Here is a 20,184-nt window from a genome sequence, read left to right as displayed (position 1 = left end):
CACCTTCATCTTTCTTCTACAAAACTCTAATCATCCCAATCATTTTCCCATCCATCCTTATTAGAAGACCTGGAAGTCAGACCATTCGCAGAAACATTTCCTGTATTACGTCCCCCTTCTGATTTCACTGCCTTCTCCTCATCCCAGTCATCATCCCAGCCCTCATCCCAACCATCTGCTGTGTCCACATTGACATCTGAAACAGCCTCAGGCAGTGCCATTTCAAGCTCCTGATATGGGACCCCATCACCCTGCTGCCTTCCCTTCCTTCCAAACTTGCAACAGGCCCATGTTCCTCCAACAATCAGAGCTGTCAGCAACAAAATATATGCACCATAGATGGGAGTAAAATTAAGACGGGAGGCATGAGAGAAAAGCTGCTGGACAATGTTTTCATCCGATTGGGGAAGTCCCATGTGAAGCACACAATCACCATTTCCAGCATTTAGTACTATTTCAGCACTTGCAGCACTAACTGAGAAATTGATCTGAAACAACCCAAAAAAAAAAAAGCAGTAGTTCAGTAAACTGCTAATACGTCATTGTTGGAATTTAACGGAGATATCCAAGTAGACTTGGTCTCTGTTGGTCCTACACAAGTTTTTTTGGAACCAGTGAAGAACCAATCAGACAAACTTGAAGAACTTAAACAGAATATCAATCTCTTTTAAAAAAAATGGCTCAATAAAATACCACCAGAAAAAAGTTCATGACATGCAATCTTTAACCTTTCTTGGAAATATTGACCTTTTATTTATGGGCAAAAAGGTGGCGCAAAGCTGTTGTGTCTGGCCTGCCACAACAGCACAACCAATTTGAGCCATGTAGCCAGATGAAATCGCAATTTTCATCCTATGATATGTGGGTCCAACCTCGATTAGTCGAGTGTAAAATTTTGTGGTCAAACTAAATTATGTGGACCACTTGTATTGGACTATTCCCTTGTATTTTCACCGTTCCTTCTTTTCAACTCTTGTATTGACCTTCCCTTTTTTTACCTTACTTTTTGTACCTTTATAAGATTCAGATTGGAATGAAATTTACGTAGCAATTACAGGGCAACTTGAGCACCACATTTGCATTCGAAATGCACTACTACGTCAAGAATATAAAGGAGGCCATGCCATTGTGCTATCACCTACTCTACATCTATTTATTTATTTATTCAATTTCAGTTTCATTCCCCAAAATACCCACCCCCTAATCATATAAAATGTGGGAAAAGAGGAGAGGGGCTGAGAGCGGCTGGGGAGGAAAAAGTACACAGCATGACAATGTCCTACCGGGTGACTGCTAGGTGTGGTGTAAGCTCTGATGGTAATAGCACAGGGAGGTTCAGATATGATGACGGGAAGCAGGTTTGGTGGGAATTGGGATTCGTAAACTCCAATCTCAAGGATTTCCATAACCGTGATGCTAAATTCCATGGCACTTATATAGCTCTTTTGTTCCTTGGGTCCATGTATGTGTTGAGTCAGACCCAGTTTATTGTTAAATCTTAAGATACAAGAGACTCAGAAAATATAGATATACCAACTGGGTATAGGTAACATGGACACTTCATATATTATAATATTATAATTACAAAGTAGGCAACAAAGCATTAAGTAAAATGCTAAGCAACTAAGATAAAGTTCTAATTTGGAGGATTTAACACATCCCATAACCACAAAATGTTTTAGTAAAATAACAATCCAGGTATCAAGGGCTTTAGTTTCTTTCAAGTAATTTGAAATTGAAGAACATGAGAAACTACTGTTACCATGAAGATATTGTCCTTAACCATCCACTTTTTCTAGTTGGAGAGTAGCGTAGACATCATATAATTAGGGTTTTATAGGTTTTGTAGAACCCCCACCCCATCTCACTGTACTATACAACAAAACAGAGCGGGGCCAGACAGGTTTTGTGTTTGTAGTCATAAGTAGAGATGGGTTTTCGATATCCAAATGGAAGACACGTTGGGGAGGGTCTGCACTTGTAGGAGTTAGGTTAGGATTGAAGTGGGATCATTCAAACCCACCCACTAGCCTGCATTCCAGTGCCTTGATGTTTCCATGAAGATGAGGCAAAAATGCTAAAGATACAGACTAAGAGCCAAACCTTTTTGATTTCGTGTTTAGGTATTTCTATCTCCTTTAAAGCAATGTTTATAGAAGGTGGGACTGCAACATTCACTTTCAGAGTGCTTTCTCCTTCATTTTGCACCAGAAGGAACTGGGATCCTGTTAAGTCAAGAACACAAATGATGAATATATCATTATTGAAATATAAAACAAAATGATGCACCCATATGTGAATAAACCAGGGAAAAAGAGAACAAATATCAATTATAACTAAATACAACTCCCATAAGTACCTAGTTCTTCATGCAGGGGCGGCAATTGGGTCATTTCATATTAATTTTGGGTCACAAGGGGTCAACCCGAACATGAACTGAAAACTTTTCATGTCATTGGGTCCAACCCAAATCTGACCTGAACCATAATAACCCCAATCTGAAGATGGAACTATCAGGCCATGTTTTGCCAATTCGTGTTGGGTTAGTAGGCCATGTTTTGCCAATTCTATCTGCAGGCAGTCTCATGGTTGCAATATCACTCACAAATCATAATCCTTTTGGGTCAAGGCTGACAACATCAACTCACAACTGCTCACTGAGCTCAGAGAACCTCAAACAACTATCTTACTGGATTATCTTTCTTAGCTGCATATAACTAAGAAAAAAGAGAGACACAATTTCCCTCGCCCAATGAACAGGTCAAGGCTGACAACATCAACTCACAACTGCTCATTGAGCTCAGATAACCTCAAACAACTATCTTACTGGATTATCTTTCTTAGCTGCATATAACTAAGAAAAAAGAGAGAGACAATTTCCCTCGCCCAATGAACATTAGAAAAATAAAAATAAAAAAAATTATTACAATTAAAAAGGAAAGTTTGACTACACTCTCCATCCAGAAATTGTCCGAGACAAAATTGGATACAAAGGTTATAAGCAATGTAGAACTACAGAGATAAATATATCAGATTTAAAGCACCATCTCGGTGGCAGAACAAAAGCATTAATTACATTGAAATAATTACTGTGGACTGAAATGACTAGATTCATCATTTTCACAGACATTTGACTTGCAGTCAGACCATAGAGAATACACTTACATACTTACATACTTATTCAAAGCTTCTATATCATATTTTGCCCCAACAAAATTGACTTTCTGGACCACTGACAGCATCGGCTTTTAAAACTCCATAATGTATAAAATTCTGTTCTGATCCATTAAATAAGGTTCCCCTGCTGATGACACACTTCAGTGTGGGGTTTGTTGAGAAATAAATAGGAAAGAAAACTTGCAGGGTGGAAAATTAATTCTCTTAAAGAAGGTAAGATAACCTTGATTAAATGAATCATCACTGAAAATATTGACAACAAAGCGTTGGAGGCTTCTCTCGAGAGAGAGAATGGACAAGTGTGATGTCCGAAGGTGATTCTCAACCTGTGATCAGATGGCTGCAGACATACTGTGGCAGGGCTTGACGCTACTTATATCTTATTAGGAGGGCTGATGGAGTAGCCTTAGGAAGAAGAGGGAAAATCACACAAAAGGGGGAAGGGGATCACAACACGCACAGATTCACTAATCTAAAATTAAATTCACTCTAAAAAATTAAACATTGAGTTATGTAAGTATATAAAGGGAAAATAAAAGACTACTCCTACTTAGACTCTAATACTGAAATAAACTCCTATTTAGACTCCAAACATAAACCTACTTCTCTACCTCCTACGTATCCTACTCAAAGACAAATAAAAGACATAATGTAAAACTAACTACTACCAGCCTTTGTTGGACCGGTTCTTCTTGGCCCTTGGCTTCCATAGTCGGTCCTGCTAGTCCAACCAGGTAAGTGCAACTGTATCTACATCAAGGGCTAGAACCTTGTGTGCCCAAAGGGAGTTCTCTTTCTCTCGTAGGATGAAGTCTGCTGCATCCTTGTCAGCTCAGCCGGCTATGGAGGAGAAAATAGGGATTTATTGGCATAATTTTTTTTCCCCTTGGGAGGTGGAGGAATGTAGGCCTTTGTCTTATGTTGTTGTTGTTGATGATATTGTATATTATCTCCTTGTACTCTACCTATTTGTATACGCAATAAAATTCACTCTTGTCAACCCAAAGAAAAAGTTTACTGGCAGATGTTCCAAATAATTTCTTAACTCTGGTCACTTTTCCCTCCTTGGTTGCTTTATGGATGAGCTTTTTGTATGTGTTTCTGTGTATGCAAATGGTCTAGCCACCAAATGGTGGAATGGTGATGCAATCCTGGGGTTGGAAAACCTTATTTGGGTCGCTTACGGGCACACCCAAGTGAATAAAGCTCCAAATATAAGAAACAATGGCAATTCCGTATATAGTCAAGCCCTAAAAGTAAGATCACAGAATTTGGGACTGACATGAAAATTTTTAAAGAGGTGGTGCACTTCTGGAATTAAGAATGAGATGGGTAATGAGTAAAACAAAATGTGCACTTAAGGTGCATAATCGTAAAATATAGGCAATGGGGCTTTATTTGCTATTTAGAAAATCCTTTCTTCAACCTCTCAACCATGATACCGTCAACCAGCAGAAGGGAGAACAAGGTCAAAGACTTCAGAACTTCTCCACAAGGGATCCAATCGGTCTGAAAATGAAGGTGTGATGAATTGAAAAATATTTCTCTAATGGAAGCAAGTAACAACAGTCCCAACAGGTTGTTAGATACAGATTGAAATATTCTGTAACTCAAGTCTGGTGGTAAACAGAGAAACAAATCCTTGCTTTGACTTGATCCTCACAACAGGAGGTGATTTGGGAGACAAAACCCCGCCTATGAGAGGGCTTCCTTCGATCAAAATCTCAGGACAAATAGGTTGACCACAAGAGAGTTTGATCAGTTACTTCACAGTTCGGTATGGATGACAATAAAAGAGAAGGGAAATAAAACAGAAAATAAGAACAGCAGTAATGGAAGAATAAGAAGAGTAACCGAACGATAGAACTAGGAAAATCGCAACTGATAGGAAGGGGAAACAGATATGGAAGAGAATTGTAAACCAGAGGGAATAATGGAAGTACATACATTGAGAAGAAGAAGAAGATAGAATGGAGAAGGGAAATACACACGAGCTAACAAACCACACAACACCACAGCAAACAGCTCAAATCACTATTTCAACACTTGCAAATCTGATCAGTTGTCCATCATATTACATAAAAAGAAGGAAAAGACATCTCAAAATAGAAACCTATTCTACCAAAAAATTAGAATAAACTCAAATTGGAAATGCAACATAATATCCTGCATAATCTACCCAAATAAAAATAAATAAATAAATAAAAGATCACACCTACGTAATCTACCAGACCTCTTTGAACCAAAAACCGGATTGGGCTGGGTGCATCTTGACTTAGGTCTCCAAAGAGGGACGTTCCGGTCCAGCCAGGCTAAGGCAACGGCATCAATGGAAGGAGCCATATGCGCTCCTATCTGTGAAGTGGGTATTGACTTGAATAGAATTGGAGATAGGTATTAACAACAGCATTACCCCCAAAATGGTCCTGGAAATTTGTTGGGGATGATAGTCTTTGCTCTTTGAAGAGGTATCATGAACAAAAAGGCTCATTAATGGAAGGAATAAATTGATTATTTTAGATGTAACCGTTTTTGGATGATATCTGGTGTGGGGATCATGATATTAATACTTAAGTTTTTCTGTTTTCTTGGCTTTCTGTAAACAATGAACCTCTGGTGGCTGCCAATCCCCTTTTGCCCAGAGATGCAAGACCTTGTGCTACAACTATACAAATAAAGCAGATGACAAGGGGGTGGTCAGCTTACTGCACTGCACTACACTTTTTGGGCTCTTGAAACAAGCCAATGCTCTGAATATGACCAGCATTGAAGATTGAAGATGGAAAGGTTCAAACATTCACAGTGAATCCCCAGCTTCAAGCTTTGTTGCTGCGCACGCAGATGGAGCTTCCTCACTGGCTGATCCAGGTAAATTTTGTACTTCAAAGGTATAATTCTTTATGTGGAATTGTTCAAGGATAGTATTTTGACCACCAATCACCTGATTTCCAGGGGCCATGTGCTACCAAATTTGTAACTAGAGAGGCCCAAACTGTCCCCCCCCCCCCCCACTTCCTGTCCCTTCTGTGTAAGCATCTGACATCTGATGCAACACATTGGATGCCACATGGGTTAAGTGGTTGACTGGGAGGACTTTTTTCTCGTCTTGATATGTCATGGCCAAGTTTTGCAGAAGGGTAAAAGGCCTTTATTTACTGATCCTGGATGCTATTATATAGAGAATCTGGCACTAGCAGGCCAAATAAGAGATTGAGAATATGCTGCCTTATTCACCTGGTCCTGAATAGAATAAAGATAGTTATTGTGGTCTCCTTGCGCTAATTTTTTTTTAAGGGATTGAGATGTCAGACACGAAGAGGCATTTGGAACCCTATTTTGCATATCTATCATAAATTCACCACATTGTGAATAGCTACAGATATTTGATGACAAAGCATACGAATCAGATGAAGTCTCTGAAGTGCAAAGGCAATATAAAATTCAAAGACCCAAGTATCATAAGCAGGTGCAATGGAAGTGAGCAACTACAACTCTTAGAATCAGAATAATGAAAAGGTTTTCTATCCAACTTCATGGGGTGAAGGGAAGAGAAAGAGATAAAGAATAACAAGAAAGAAAAAAATAAAATTGAACCAAGGTTACCTAGGTCGGTTTCGACAAAGGCCAAAATGAAACCATAGTTGACTCTACCAGGCACAAAAAGTTCAGTTGAAATGGCCGAAATTCCGACAAATTTCCCCGAAATGATACATTGAGCCTTATAAAAAGCCTCCATTTCACAAATTGAGGACAAAATTTCAACCAGACTCAGAGGTTTCAACCAAAACCCCAGGAATGAAATCCAAAGGAATTTCTGATTTCACCGAGAGAAGCTGGAAACTATGGAGAAAGACTGAAATTCATTGGGAATACAGTATTTTCACAGAAATGTTAGTTTAAAAGATTGAGGTTTTGAGATTCTAGAATCCAGAAAGGAGTAATAGTATTTTCCACATTACAGAAGGGAACATTTCAGAATTGTAAACTACACACTTGAGCCCAAAACATCCCCCTGACCAAAAAGTGGTGATATTCAACAGGTAATTGTTACTGCTTTCCTTTCTGATCACGGGTATGTCACCACTGCTCTAGAACAATGGTGACATACTGAGTTGATCTTTCCAATTAATTATTGTTTTATGTCATTTACATTTTGTGATGGTGATGACGATGATGGGGGTCCACTTGTAGGTGAAGATGATTTCTATCCACCAACCACAGAGGAAGAGGAACAATATGAACCTTCCGATTTATAGGGGAGCATCAGTTTGAACATGCAAACTCAGATCTATCACAGTGCATGTGCCCCTCATAGAGATTACTTGAGAGATCCACGTCGTCATTTTAGACCAAATGAGTAGGAGGATAGAATGTATATAGACATCACGAGCTTGTCTGGAACATTGGAGGCATGAGTTTAGAGGATAGTAGTGTGTGTGGTGGTGGGAATGGGCAGTGGCGTGCACCTTCATTTGCCACTGAGAGCTCCAGTTCCGAGTATGATCAGTATAGCCAATATAGCTCTTCTTCAGTCCCCACTACATCGAGGGTCAGTCAAAGTGGATCATCTTTTGTGGAGAGCAACTTTATATGCCCAAACCCCCCAACCATATCAGCCCGGTCCACCAAGAAACTACGGTGGGTCCACATGCATCTTCACGGACCATTGATCTATATCCTAGGTTGGGTTACACAGAGTATGTTGACGACGACACTTATAGGGCTGTTGTATTGGATTTCAAGCATTTCTTCAGGCATATTATGATATGACCAGCACTTATGATACAATCAAAGGAACAGTTCTGTCAGCGGCCACAATCTTCTCTGAGCCTCCCCAGATCTCTATGTGGTACTGAGTCACTGACATAGGCATAGTGATGTCAAAAGTAACATGTAACTTATTCCCGTGTACAAAGTGGTTGATCTCTTTGCATAGATTATTGGGAAATCTTTGCTTAAAGTATCAATTATCAGGATTCTCTGCTGAAAGCATCTTTTTCTGTCTGAGACAGCTCAACTCCACATACCATCAAGGATACAGGTCCCGATTATTAATTTACCTTTAAATGAAAGTCTGTCAGAGCAAAAGAATCTATCCTTTAGAATTCCTATATATAGGAGGGTGTATGATTTAGAGAGGCATTGTTTGTACTTAAGCTTCTTTTGTGTGTGTGTGTGTGTGTGTGTGCTTCTCTTAAGAGTGCTTCTAGTTGTATTCGATATAAGCTTTATTATGTAAGTCATCCAAGTCTATGGGTAATGCAGGAGTAGATTACAAGAAACTACCCCAGCAGTTTATAACCCCAAACAATACAAATAGGAGTAGAAAACAAAGAAATAAGATCATCAAATAAACCCCCAAGGATACAATACCAATGCAGGAGCAAAACCAGCCCAAAACCCAACCCGATAGGAGAGAGAAAGACCTGCTATAGAGTTAGAGAGAGAGGTGCGGCCAGGTCTGTAGGAGTCCGATTGAGCTGCACTCTTGGGCGTAGATAGTCCTTAGGGATGGTACAAAAACTCCCAAAGTTGAGATGATTCTGACGGCTGGTTGTGAAGTTACAAGTTTTCTTGATTTTCTGACCTAGGAGAAATAATTACAGGCTTCAGGAGAGAGAATCAATTCTGATTTGTAATTTGGACAAATCTGAACTTTTGAATACTCACAACAGTCGTATACTTCAACAGCAGTAACTTTAGGATAAAATAGAAAGCTTAACACAAGAAGAAACAAAGGGAAAAGTGGGGGAGGAGCGGCTGTCTCGGCCCGAGCTTCTCACCCACAACTATCCTGGCTATTCTAAGCAATTGACTGCAATTATTCTTTATTCAAATCTGTCTAATAATGGTACATATGCCTCTCTGTTTATAGAGAAAAAGTTCACAATCATACAAAGACTATGAACTAGTTTTCAAAGAGGACTAGACACTCCTACTACAACTAGGAATTCAAAATAGGACTAGGACTTGACTTTATAACTCCAACATGGAGTAGGACTAACTAACTAATAGTCCATATAGGACTTTACAACCAACTAATGGCCTAATGGGCCTTTTATTGAATTAAATAGTAACTAATTAAACTAATGACTTAAATCCCATTTTCCTACCTTCTACCCATATTTTAGGCCCATTAAAGTGGCCCATTTCAAAGAAAACCCATGGGATCAAAGGCCCAACACATACATAACACAACCCAAAGCTTATTTGCAATAAAATAAGCCCAAGTAATCAAGTATACCACTTAATGTAGGAGTAGATTACAAGAAACTACCCCAGCAGTTTATAACCCCAAACAATACAAATAGGAACAAGAAACAAAGAAAGACCATCAAATAAACCCCCAAAGATATAATACCAATGCAGAAGCAAAACCAACCCAAAACCTAATCCAATAGGAGAGAGAAATACCTGCTATAGAGCTGGAGAGAGAGAGGTGCGGCCAGGTCTGTAGGAGTCCGATTGAGCTATACTCTTGCGTGTAAATAGTCCCTAGGGAGAGTACAAAAACCCCCCAAAGTTGAGAGGATTCTAACGGCTGGTTGTGAAGTTACAAGCTTTCTTGATTTTCTGACCTAAGAGAAATAATCGCAGGCTTCAAGAGAGAGAATCAATTCTGATTTGTAACTTGGACAAATCTGAACTTTTGAATACTCACAAGAGTGGTATACTTCAACAGCAGTCACTTTAGGATAAAATAGAAAGCTTTAAACAAGAAGAAACAAAGGGAAAAGTAGGGGAGGAGCGACTGTCTCGGCCTGGGCTTCTCACCCACAGCTATCCCGGTTGTTCTAAGCAATTGACTGCAATTATTCTTTATTTAAATCTGTCCAATAATGGTACATATGCCTCTCTATTTATAGAGGGAAAGTTTATAATCATACTAAGACTAGGAACTAGTTTCCAAAGAGGACTAGACACTCCTACTATAACTAGGAATTCAAAATATGATTAGGACTTGACTTTATGACTCCAACATGGAGTAGGACTAACTAACTAATAGTCCATATAAGACTTTACAACCACCTAATGGTCTAATGGGCCTTTATTGAATTAAATAGCAACTAATTCCCATTTTCCTACCTTCTATCCATATTTTAGGCCCATTAAAGTGACCAATTTCAAAGAAAACTCATAGAATCAAAGGCTCAACACATACATAACACAACCCAAGGCTTATTTGTAATAAAATAAGCCCAAGTGACTTATCTACATCAATGGGTTTCATATGTGTTTTGTTACGGTGTTTATTTTATATATATCTTATTAGGTATTGTTGTTTCTATAACTATTGTTGTATTCTATTTTCTATATATCTATGTATGTGTGTATATATATAACCCATTAGGATTGCGGTTGGATTTGGATCCACAAGAATAGACTCGAATTGGATTCAGAGTCAGGTGATCTGTTAACAAATTGGATTTGGAGTCTGGATTTATATAGATCCGACTAGTTTTTTGCCCTTCTGTTTTGCAGGACTATAAAAACACTTAAGAAATTTCAAAAATCCGACAATCAAAGGAGGCCTCCCTTCATGTGAATGTGTAAAGGATATTTTAGCATTTAAGAAACAGACTCTAACTGGGATTCCTAATTAAATTAAACTTCCCAAAATAGGATTACAGACATAGAATGAGACACTATAAGTATTTTGATTACTCCAAATGCAATGTCACGATCTCATTGAAAAAATAACTGAATTAGCTCTCAAACATCACCAAAACAATGCTAAATGAAAAGTTTAACGTTCCAAAACAAGCTGGGAGAAAATGACAAAAATAGCCATTTAATCACTCAAAATTCAAAAGAAAAATTGCCTAACCAATCACATACATCCAATCATCCATAATCTCTCCCTTGAGTTGGATTTGGACTTCCCAAAGAAGAAACGTCACCACTTGAAGCTTTAGATGCTCCCACATAAATGTGCCTTGAAACATACAAGAGAACATGCCAATTTTAAGGCCTTCCATGGAGAATGTTACACAATTTCAATTTTGTGCTCATTTCCTCTAAATGGACTTGACACTTCCACTATACATTGTGAAGTTAGCGTCTTTTCTAAAACCTTCAAATGCTATCAACAATAAATTACAGCAACAGAGGTTCTCTTGAGAGAGAGGGAAAGTCTCATAAAAGTCTTAAGACTTAACTTCCTAAAGCTACTCTTTATAAGCACTAAGGTGACTAATAATTTTTGAGACAGCAATAAAAGACTTGAAACATAATTTCATCATACAAATCAACCATGGCCTGAAACCACAGAAAAGAATGGACAAAGCCCATCTGAGACCTTAAGAAATAAGATAGGGAAACTTATGGAATATCTATTCAATGCCTTACGACAACTACCTACCCAGCAGGTATGAATTTAAGCACATTGAATATATTGAATGGGGAATTAAAAAGACCCAAATGAAGAAGACAACAAGCCGCGCACTCACGAAAAATGAACACAATACGCCAATCAATAAAGGATTAGAAGAGGTAATTAATTACCATCTTCAGGATGTTGTAGGCAGGCAATCAACTTCTTCTGATCCATGCACCTGTTGGACGACACATCACACTTTCCATTCCATGAAGCAATGGGCTGGCTTTCATCCCGCGCATTCTGGGAACTTTGAGTTTGAGGGGTCTCATTACTCGATTTATCATCCGAACTGGGGCTAGGCGATGGACTAATCTATAAACAAAGTGATGGTTCAGCACTCTCAGTTCTATAACAATCAATTCAAATTCTAAGTCCAGAAACCAACAAAAAGAAACGAAACAGAAAGCAGTGCTACCTCCGTTTGATTTAAAGTCTCCTTCTGCAAAATCCTCACCATTGTTCGAAACCTTCCAATCATCGATGCATTGGATCCGCCAGCAACTATCAAAACTAAGACTAAAATGGCGAGAATTCTATTTCTACCCATTGTCACAAAAATCTAAGCTCTTTGGACCTGAATACTCTAACCTTTCAATCTGATCGTGAAAACGAACGAAAACATCTCCAGGAATCTCATCTTTCATCCGAACAAGAAACCGTGATAGAAATTAAGCAGAGCATCAAAAGGAACGGCGTCAACCATCAAAGTGAAACCAGATTCGGCCAGGCAACATCGGAGAGACAACCCAAAACGATTAAATTAAAGCTTTCGATCCACGAGAAACAAATTTCGTATTTGGATTCTGAAATTTTGGTCTTAGGGTTTATTCTCCACAAGATGAGACTTTGACCTCCCGCCCTCTGCTTGGAAAAGAATAGAGAAAGCTTTTCGAAGCAGACACATAGAAAGTACGGAAACGTAGTTCGTGATTGGTTGTTGGGATGTGAGAGGGTGAACCGATGAAGTATTCTATGATTTCCTTTTCCGAGTAGACACGTGAGTCGTCTGGATTTGTCTCTTTCGGAAATTCTTCGTGAGCCTGACTGTGGCCGTGGGATGTACGCGTTAGCCAAGTCTAAGTGGCAACATTTTTTGAGAAATTTACAATATTTTGGTAAAGTAATTGACGAACACCATACTTTGGTAAATTATGTTTTAAGAAAAAGAACGCTACCAAATGGCATTGGCATCTACACTCAGGATCAGGAGTGTACAAAATTACTACCTGGCCTCTTGTGAAATCAAAAATCTCATATATACTAATGCCCTTACAAATCATGTGATCAGGTAGTTGATAGCAATTCTTCCCTACTTTTTTTCTAATTGGGATAAGCTTAATTAAGTTTAGATTATAAAGATAACTCTACAAGATACATTGAGATTAAAGGAAAAAATATAATCAAAACACTATTTTAGTTGATATAGCCAAAATAACCTCTCGGTGGGGGGTAATGACACGTGTCACTGTTAGGACACGTGTCCCCCACCAGACGAAGGGCCCAAGGAACCACTCACACCCGAGCACGCTCAATCACCGAGGCACGCCCGCAGAATCACGCGGGGTCACGTCGCCTGCATGAGGGGTATATTCTCCCAGATGGTTGGACGTATTCTAGTAGGACTCTAAGAGGGAAGAAGGGGAAAAAACCCTAAGGCCGAAGAGCTATATAAGAAGGCACGGAAGAAAGGGGAAGGTAAGTTCTGAGACCCTCGCCATTACCCACTTATTAAACTGTGCCGCCGACCCTGACTTGAGCGTCGGAGGACTAACCCCGGACAAAGTTCCGGGCCTCCTTCGTCTGTGTTTGTGTAGGTTGGACTAGCGGGGTTTTTGGCAGCAACAGATTGGCGCCGTCTGTGGGAACGACGGTAATGGTGGGGAGAACCTACAACCGAAGAAGGACGAGAGCGACGTCCAACGTAGACATGGGGGAAGAACCTTCAGGGGAGCTTCCTCCCTCGGCCGAGACTGGACGGGAAAGGGGTCATGATGACCGGGAAGTGTCCGTCAGATGCCAGCGGTCGGCTGAATATTCAGTACGGGAAGGCAGCGACCATCAGCCTCCCGCGGCCCAGGAGTACGTGACAAGGCAGCAGTTCGAAGACCTCCAGAACAAATATAACCGGATGGCAGAGACTATGAGGGAGGTCTCCAAAACTGTCTCCCATAAGACCGGCGGAGCACCCCCGGGGACTCACGTCCAGTTCGAGAGGGCTCGAGAAGAAGACCGAAGCAGTACGGGATCGACGAGGGCCGGCCGCGATCCCCGAAACCGAGCAAGGGAGAGTCCCGCGCCCCGAAGTAGGATGCGACGCGCCGCCAGAGACCCGCATGGGGATCAGCACCAAGGAGACAAACAGAGGTCCGAGGACTCGGGATTAAAGAGGATGATCTTAGACCTGAAGGACGAGATCAGAAAGGTGGCAGAAAACCAGACTGGGAACCGCGAGCCCGACCTCACCAATGATACGGCCTTAGCTGACGAGGTCATGAGGGACCCGCTCCCGGTCGGTTTTCGCCTGCCTAAGTACGACACCTATGACGGGTCGGGGGACCCCGTCGATCACTTGGAAGGCTTTAAGGTCGCCATGCAATTTCATCGCGTCTCGGAAAATATTATGTGTCGGGCCCTTCCATTGACGTTCAGGGGGGCGGCGAGGCTGTGGTATAACCGACTACCGACGAAGTCGATCCACAGCTTCAGCGACCTGAGCTACTTCTTTGTGAAGGGGTTCTCTAGTAGCCAGCCCCTCCAGAAGACTACGTTAAACCTAACCAATGTCAAACAGCAAGAAGGGGAATCGCTGCGGAATTACATGAAGCGATTCCAACAAGAAAAGATCACGATCAGGGGCCTTGATCCGAAGGAGGAGTTCACGGCCCTGCTAGGTGGCGTCAAGGACAAGGAATTGAAGAGGTCCCTGGCGAAGCATACGCCTAGAGATCTGACCGAGTTGAGGGCGCGATGCGATAAGTATATCCAGATGGAGGAAACCCTCCAGGCAGATGAAGAAGTCGAAAGGAAGGCGGCGAGGAAGAGACCCTTAAGGGTTGATGATAAACCCATCGAAGAAGGAAAAAGACAAAAGTCCGAGCGCGGTAGGGCCCCCAGTCCACCAAGGAAGTTTGAGAGGTATGCACCCCTGAACCGAAGACGAATAGAGGTGTTAATGCAGATAAAAGATTCTCCAGATGCCAGGGCCATGAAGTGCCCAGGAAAGATGGGGAGACATCCCGAAAGACGCAATGTGGATAGATACTGCCACTTCCACAGAGACCACGGCCATGACACCGAGGACTGTTGGCATCTCAAGGGGGAGATAGAAGGAATGATCAGAAGGGGATACTTGGGCAGATTTGTAGACCGGGAGAAAGAGCTGGCTCCAGAAGGCACTGGCCGGAGAGATAACCGTCGGAGAGATGGTGCAGGTCGGTATGAAAGAGGGGGGCTCGCCCGCAGAGGAAATCAAGAACAGCGGAGAAACCAGACACCAGAGGGAGATGGACGCCGGCCTCGAGAGGAGAACAAGAGCCCAACAAGAGTTATAGCAACCATCTGTGGAGGCCCGGCCGCAGGAGAGAGTTCGGTCTCTGCCAGGAAGGCGAAGGCCTACGCGAGGAGCGTACATGTGGCAGAATGGTCGAACAAGAAGGCAAAGACGGGGACGGTCATCTCATTCTCAGACGATGATCTGGAAGGGGTACAGACCCCGCATGATGATGCCTTGGTCATCGCCATGACTATAGGAGATTGCAAAGTAAAAAGGATCTTAGTGGATAACGGCAGCTCAGCTGATATCCTGTTCCTCGAAGCTTTCCGGAAGATGGGCCTCGACGAAGGAAAGTTAAAAAAGGTCGAACACCCGCTGCAAGGATTCTCTGGCACCCCGGTGAAGGTGGAAGGGTCGATAGAGCTGCCGGTTCGGGCTGGCACCGGAGATTGCCAGGCGACGGTGATGATCAACTTCCTGGTAGTAAGCATTACATCAGCATACAATGCCATACTAGGAAGAGTCGGGTTGAATCTGTTAAAGGCCATCGTCTCCACCCCCCATCTCAAAATGAAGTTCCCAACTAAGAATGGCGTCGGGGAGTGTCGGGGTGATCAGGAGACGTCCCGAAGGTGTTACGCCACTACCCTCTGGGGAAAAGAAAAGGCGGGTGAGACGCTCCCAATAGAGGATCTACGTGATGATGTCAGCTATCAACGGGGAGAGCCGGCCGAAGATTTGGTGCAAGTTGAAGCTGAAGAGGGAGACGACACCCGGCAATTCCAGATTGGGGCTACCATGCGAGGGCCGCAACAAGAAAGACTCGTCTCATTCCTGCGGAGCAACGCTGACGTATTCGCTTGGTCGGCATCGGATATGCCCGGGATCGACCGAGAAGTAATAGAACATCACCTGAACGTTAGCCCCGTGAAGAAGCCGATGCAGCAGAGGAAAAGGACGTTCGCCCCAGAAAGACAGAAGAAGATAAACGAGGAAGTGGAAAAGTTACTGAAGGCCCGGTTCATCCGAGAGATCCAGTACCCGGAGTGGGTATCTAACGTGGTGATGGTCCCGAAGGCAAACGGGAAGTGGAGGATCTGCATCGACTTCACCGACCTGAATAAGGCCTGCCCCAAGGATGCATACCCCCTGCCAAAGATAGACCTGCTCATCGACGCGACGGCGGGATACGAGACGCTGAGTTTCATGGATGCATACTCGGGATACAACCAAATCAAAATGGCCGAGGCTGATGTCCCGAAAACGTCCTTCATAACTGAGGGAGGGTTGTACTGCTATGAGGTCATGCCTTTCAGACTGAAGAACGCGGGGGCCACCTACCAGAGGTTGGTGAACAAAGTTTTTAAAGGGCTAATCGGCAAGACCATGGAAGTGTACGTGGATGACATGCTCGTGAAAAGCCTGAAGGCAGAAAGGCACATCCAAGACTTGGAAGAGGCGTTCCAAGTGCTACGACGGTACGGCATGAAGCTGAATCCAGCAAAATGTGCCTTCGGAGTAGCCTCGGGGAAGTTCCTCGGCTTCATCGTTTCAGAGAGAGGAATCGAAGCCAACCCAGTCAAAATACAAGCCATTCGGGACATGAGGTCACCCCAGAACGTAAAGCAAGTCCAGGAGCTGACGGGTCGGGTAGCTGCCCTAGGAAGATTTATGTCCCGGTCTGCTGATAGATGCCTTCCTTTCTTCAAGGCGCTGAAGGGGGCTAAAAGGTTCGAGTGGACGGAAGAGTGCGAAATATCTTTCGAGCAATTGAAGGAGTACTTGGCCGCACCCCCACTGCTGACAAAGCCGAACACCGGAGATGTCCTGCAGTTGTACCTTGCTGTATCGACGGTTGCTGTAAGCGCCGTACTGACGAAAGAGGAAGGAAAGCAACAACGGCCAATATACTACGTCAGCCGAACCCTTTTAGATGCCGAGACAAGATACCGAAAGGCGGAAAAAGTGGCGTACGCCCTCGTGACGGCGGCAAGGAAGCTGAGGCCATATTTTCAGTCACATACGGTATGCGTACTCACCGACCAGCCTCTGAAGAAAATATTGCAACGGCCAGATATGTCCGGTCGTCTAGTAAATTGGGCCATAGAGCTAGGAGAGTTCGACATCCAGTACAAGCCGAGAACCGCAATTAAAGCACAGTCCCTCGCAGACTTCATAGCGGAGACGACGATTCCCGATGACCCGCAGGAATCTCCCGAGGGACGAGCGGATGAGACTTGGACGCTGTATGTGGATGGGGCTTCCAACAGCGATGGGAGTGGCGCTGGGATTGTGCTGGTAAGCCCCGAAGGCTTCAAAGTAGAGTGCGCCCTACGGTTCGACTTCGACGCCTCCAACAACGAAGCGGAGTACGAAGCGATAATAGCCGGAATTAATCTGGCTCGGGCTTTGATGGTGAAGGAACTAGTAGTAAATAGCGACTCCCAACTCGTCGTGCGACAAGTGAATGGCGAATACGAGGCCAAAGAGCAGAGGATGGCCGAGTACTTGAACACGGTGCGAGAAAGGTCAGCGGTTTTCAAGGAATTTGAGGTAAAGCAAGTGTCACGAGAAGAGAATGCTAGCGCAGACGCGCTGTCGCAGCTGGCCACTTCCGACTCCGCGGAACTTGGGTGAACGGTGTATTTCGAAGTACTACCACGGCCAAGCATCGAGAAACCCCACGAGGTGTTACCCGTAGGTGAAAACGGCCGAGGCTGGATGGACGCCATAATAGAATACCTCAAGGAGGGGAAGCTCCCAGAGAACAAGGACGAAGCAAGAAAGGTAAGAATGAGGTCGGCACGCTTTTTTCTGAAGGATGACATGCTGTACAAGATAGGGTTTACCTCACCGTACCTCAAGTGCCTGGATTCGTCCGACGGCGAGTACGCGCTCCGGGAAGTGCATGAAGGGATATGTGGCCAACACCTTGGAGCCCGGGCCCTGGCTCACAAAGTACTAAGGCAGGGCATGTACTGGCCGACAATGAGGAAGGACGCGGAAGCACTGGTCAGGAAATGCGTCAAGTGCCAGATGTTCGCCCCCGTGCCTAGGCTACATTCTACCGAGCTGTCGCCCTTATCTAGCCCAGTACCGTTCGCCATGTGGGGGATGGACATCTTAGGTCCGTTCCCCTTGGCCACGAGACAAAGGAAGTTTGTGGTGGTGGCAGTCGACTATTTCACGAAGTGGGCGGAAGCCGAAGCCCTAGCAACGATAACAGAAAAGAACATAAGGGACTTCTTCCAGAGAGCGGTGGTATACAGATTCGGAATCCCCCAGATCGTGGTTACGGATAATGGCACTCAGTTCGCCAATCCAACTTTTGACGCGTTCTGTGAAGCCCTCGGCATCAATCACCGGAAAACCTCCGTCGGGTATCCCTCGACCAATGGACAAACAGAAGTAACCAACCGTACGTTACTCCAAGGGATAAAAAAGAGGCTAGATGATGCCAAAGGACTATGGGCAGACGAGTTGTACCACATTCTCTGGGCCTACCGCACCACTGAGAGGTTAGCTACCGGAGAAACACCCTTCATGTTAACATACGGCACTGAAGCTGTACTCCCAGTGGAGATAGGGGCTATTACACATCGGATTCGGTACTACAACGAAGACGAAAATGACAAAGGACTCCGGGCAAATTTGGACCTCTTGACAGAAACCAGAGAAGCTTCACAGGAAAAGATGGCCGCCTACCAACGGAGGGTCGCCAGGCACTACAACACCAAAGTCCGGAAGAACGAGTTTAGGCAGGGCGACCTTGTCCTCAGAAGGGCGGAAGTATCGGACCCAAGGCATCAAGGGAAGCTAGACCCAAACTGGGAAGGTCCCTACAGAGTCTCGAGGGTAATACGACCAGGGTCCTACCACCTAGAGACTACGGGGGGAGTAAGGGTACCCCGATCGTGGAACTCGGATAATCTAAGAAAATTCCACCAGTAGTAAAGTGGCTCTGTTAGTTTTTTTTCCGTCTGTAGTTCTTTGCAATTATTGCTCTTCTGAACCTTTTAAATTGTAATTCATCTTGAAATCCGCAAGATTTAATTCATGAATAATACGAGAGCTGGTTTACGGCAACTGAGGATCCTCCAGGCTGATTACCTCTAACTTTGAGGAACGGATGACTGAAGGTCCACACCTTGGAGGCTCAATCACCCCTTCGGCTCGGAGTTCGGCCATAGCCGAACAGACCTGACCGAAGGGGTACCATCTAACAGACCCTTCGGCTGCAGCCGAGGGTATCTTCGGTGATTCGGTGATCCTGATTGTTGGGCGGTCGACCTTCGGTGAACCCTTCGGCCAGAGCCGAGGGTACACAACTGGTTGGTGGTTGCCATCGAATGGACCACCTTCGGCCATAGCCGAGGGTACACAACTGGTTGGTGGTTACCATCGAATGGACCACCTTCGGCCAAGGTCCTGATTCATGCGATTGACAAACCCTTCGGCTGGAGCCGAGAGGGAAAACACTTGTAAAATATTGCCAGTGATTACAGGGTCGGCCTTCGTCTGACTTGCTAACAGGTCGACCCTCGGCCAAGTCTCGGGGCCATGCGCCTATGGACAACTAGGGTTTCGGCCCTTTGCAATTATTTATGAATCAAAGATCAAATGAACAAATGAAGAAAGATATCGCATTCATAAAAGCCCGAAGGCTAGTTACATATGAAGCCCGAAGGCGAAAGACTACAAAAAAGCCCGAAGGCTAGTTACATGGCAAGGGGGTAGGCTGCGCTGAGAGCCGAGGCCACCTTAAGGAGCATCTGTTGGGTTCACGGCCTCGTCTTCGGCGGGGAGTGCCTCCTGGTCCGAATCCCCACGACCAGGGGTCGGAGGGACTTCCCTTTGCAGCTGGATCTCACCTTCCTCGCTGCCGCCTCCACCGTCGGCGTCGGCAACCTCGGTGGCCGATGGCACCGCCTCCACATCGTCGTCCTCAAAGACGAGGCCGCTGTCTGCAAAGGAAACCCCAGGGTAGTGCCCGAGGACCCAGTCTCGGACCTCGGTAGCACCCATGGTGTACCCTGGGGCGATGGCGTTTGTGATCTCCTCCTTGAAGGCCTCGGAGACTCGATACTTCTCGACCCCTCGGGCTTCGGCTTCCAGAAGGCGTGCCCTCATTTGC

The 20,184-nt window shown here is 44.1% G+C and overlaps 1 protein-coding gene across 1 annotated transcript; it reads right to left on the bottom strand.

The window, feature by feature from the left end:
* Positions 1–14: 14 nt before the first annotated feature.
* On the bottom strand, positions 15–12,488 carry LOC122081105. Its single transcript, XM_042648081.1, has 4 exons — positions 11,973–12,488; positions 11,683–11,869; positions 2,104–2,225; positions 15–488 (listed from the first exon to the last, which is right to left on the bottom strand). The coding sequence occupies exons 1-4, from the start codon at positions 12,102–12,104 to the stop codon at positions 27–29; spliced, it is 903 nt and encodes a 300-aa protein (XP_042504015.1). The 5' UTR covers positions 12,105–12,488; the 3' UTR covers positions 15–26.
* Positions 12,489–20,184: the final 7,696 nt, after the last annotated feature.

This window comes from Macadamia integrifolia, chromosome 6 (assembly GCF_013358625.1).
Source record: "Macadamia integrifolia cultivar HAES 741 chromosome 6, SCU_Mint_v3, whole genome shotgun sequence".
NCBI lineage: Eukaryota > Viridiplantae > Streptophyta > Magnoliopsida > Proteales > Proteaceae > Macadamia > Macadamia integrifolia.
This window is presented reverse-complemented; position numbering and strand designations above follow the sequence as displayed.

Coding starts and splice junctions, on each gene's coding strand:
- LOC122081105 (XM_042648081.1), bottom strand. CDS start 12,104: ATGGGTAGAAATAGAATTCTCGCCATTTTAGTCTTAGTTTTGATAGTT. Junction 11,870..11,972: donor AGACTTTAAATCAAACGGAG/GTAGCACTGCTT, acceptor CTTTGTTTATAG/ATTAGTCCATCGCCTAGCCC. Junction 2,226..11,682: donor CCTACAACATCCTGAAGATG/GTAATTAATTAC, acceptor TTGACTTAACAG/GATCCCAGTTCCTTCTGGTG.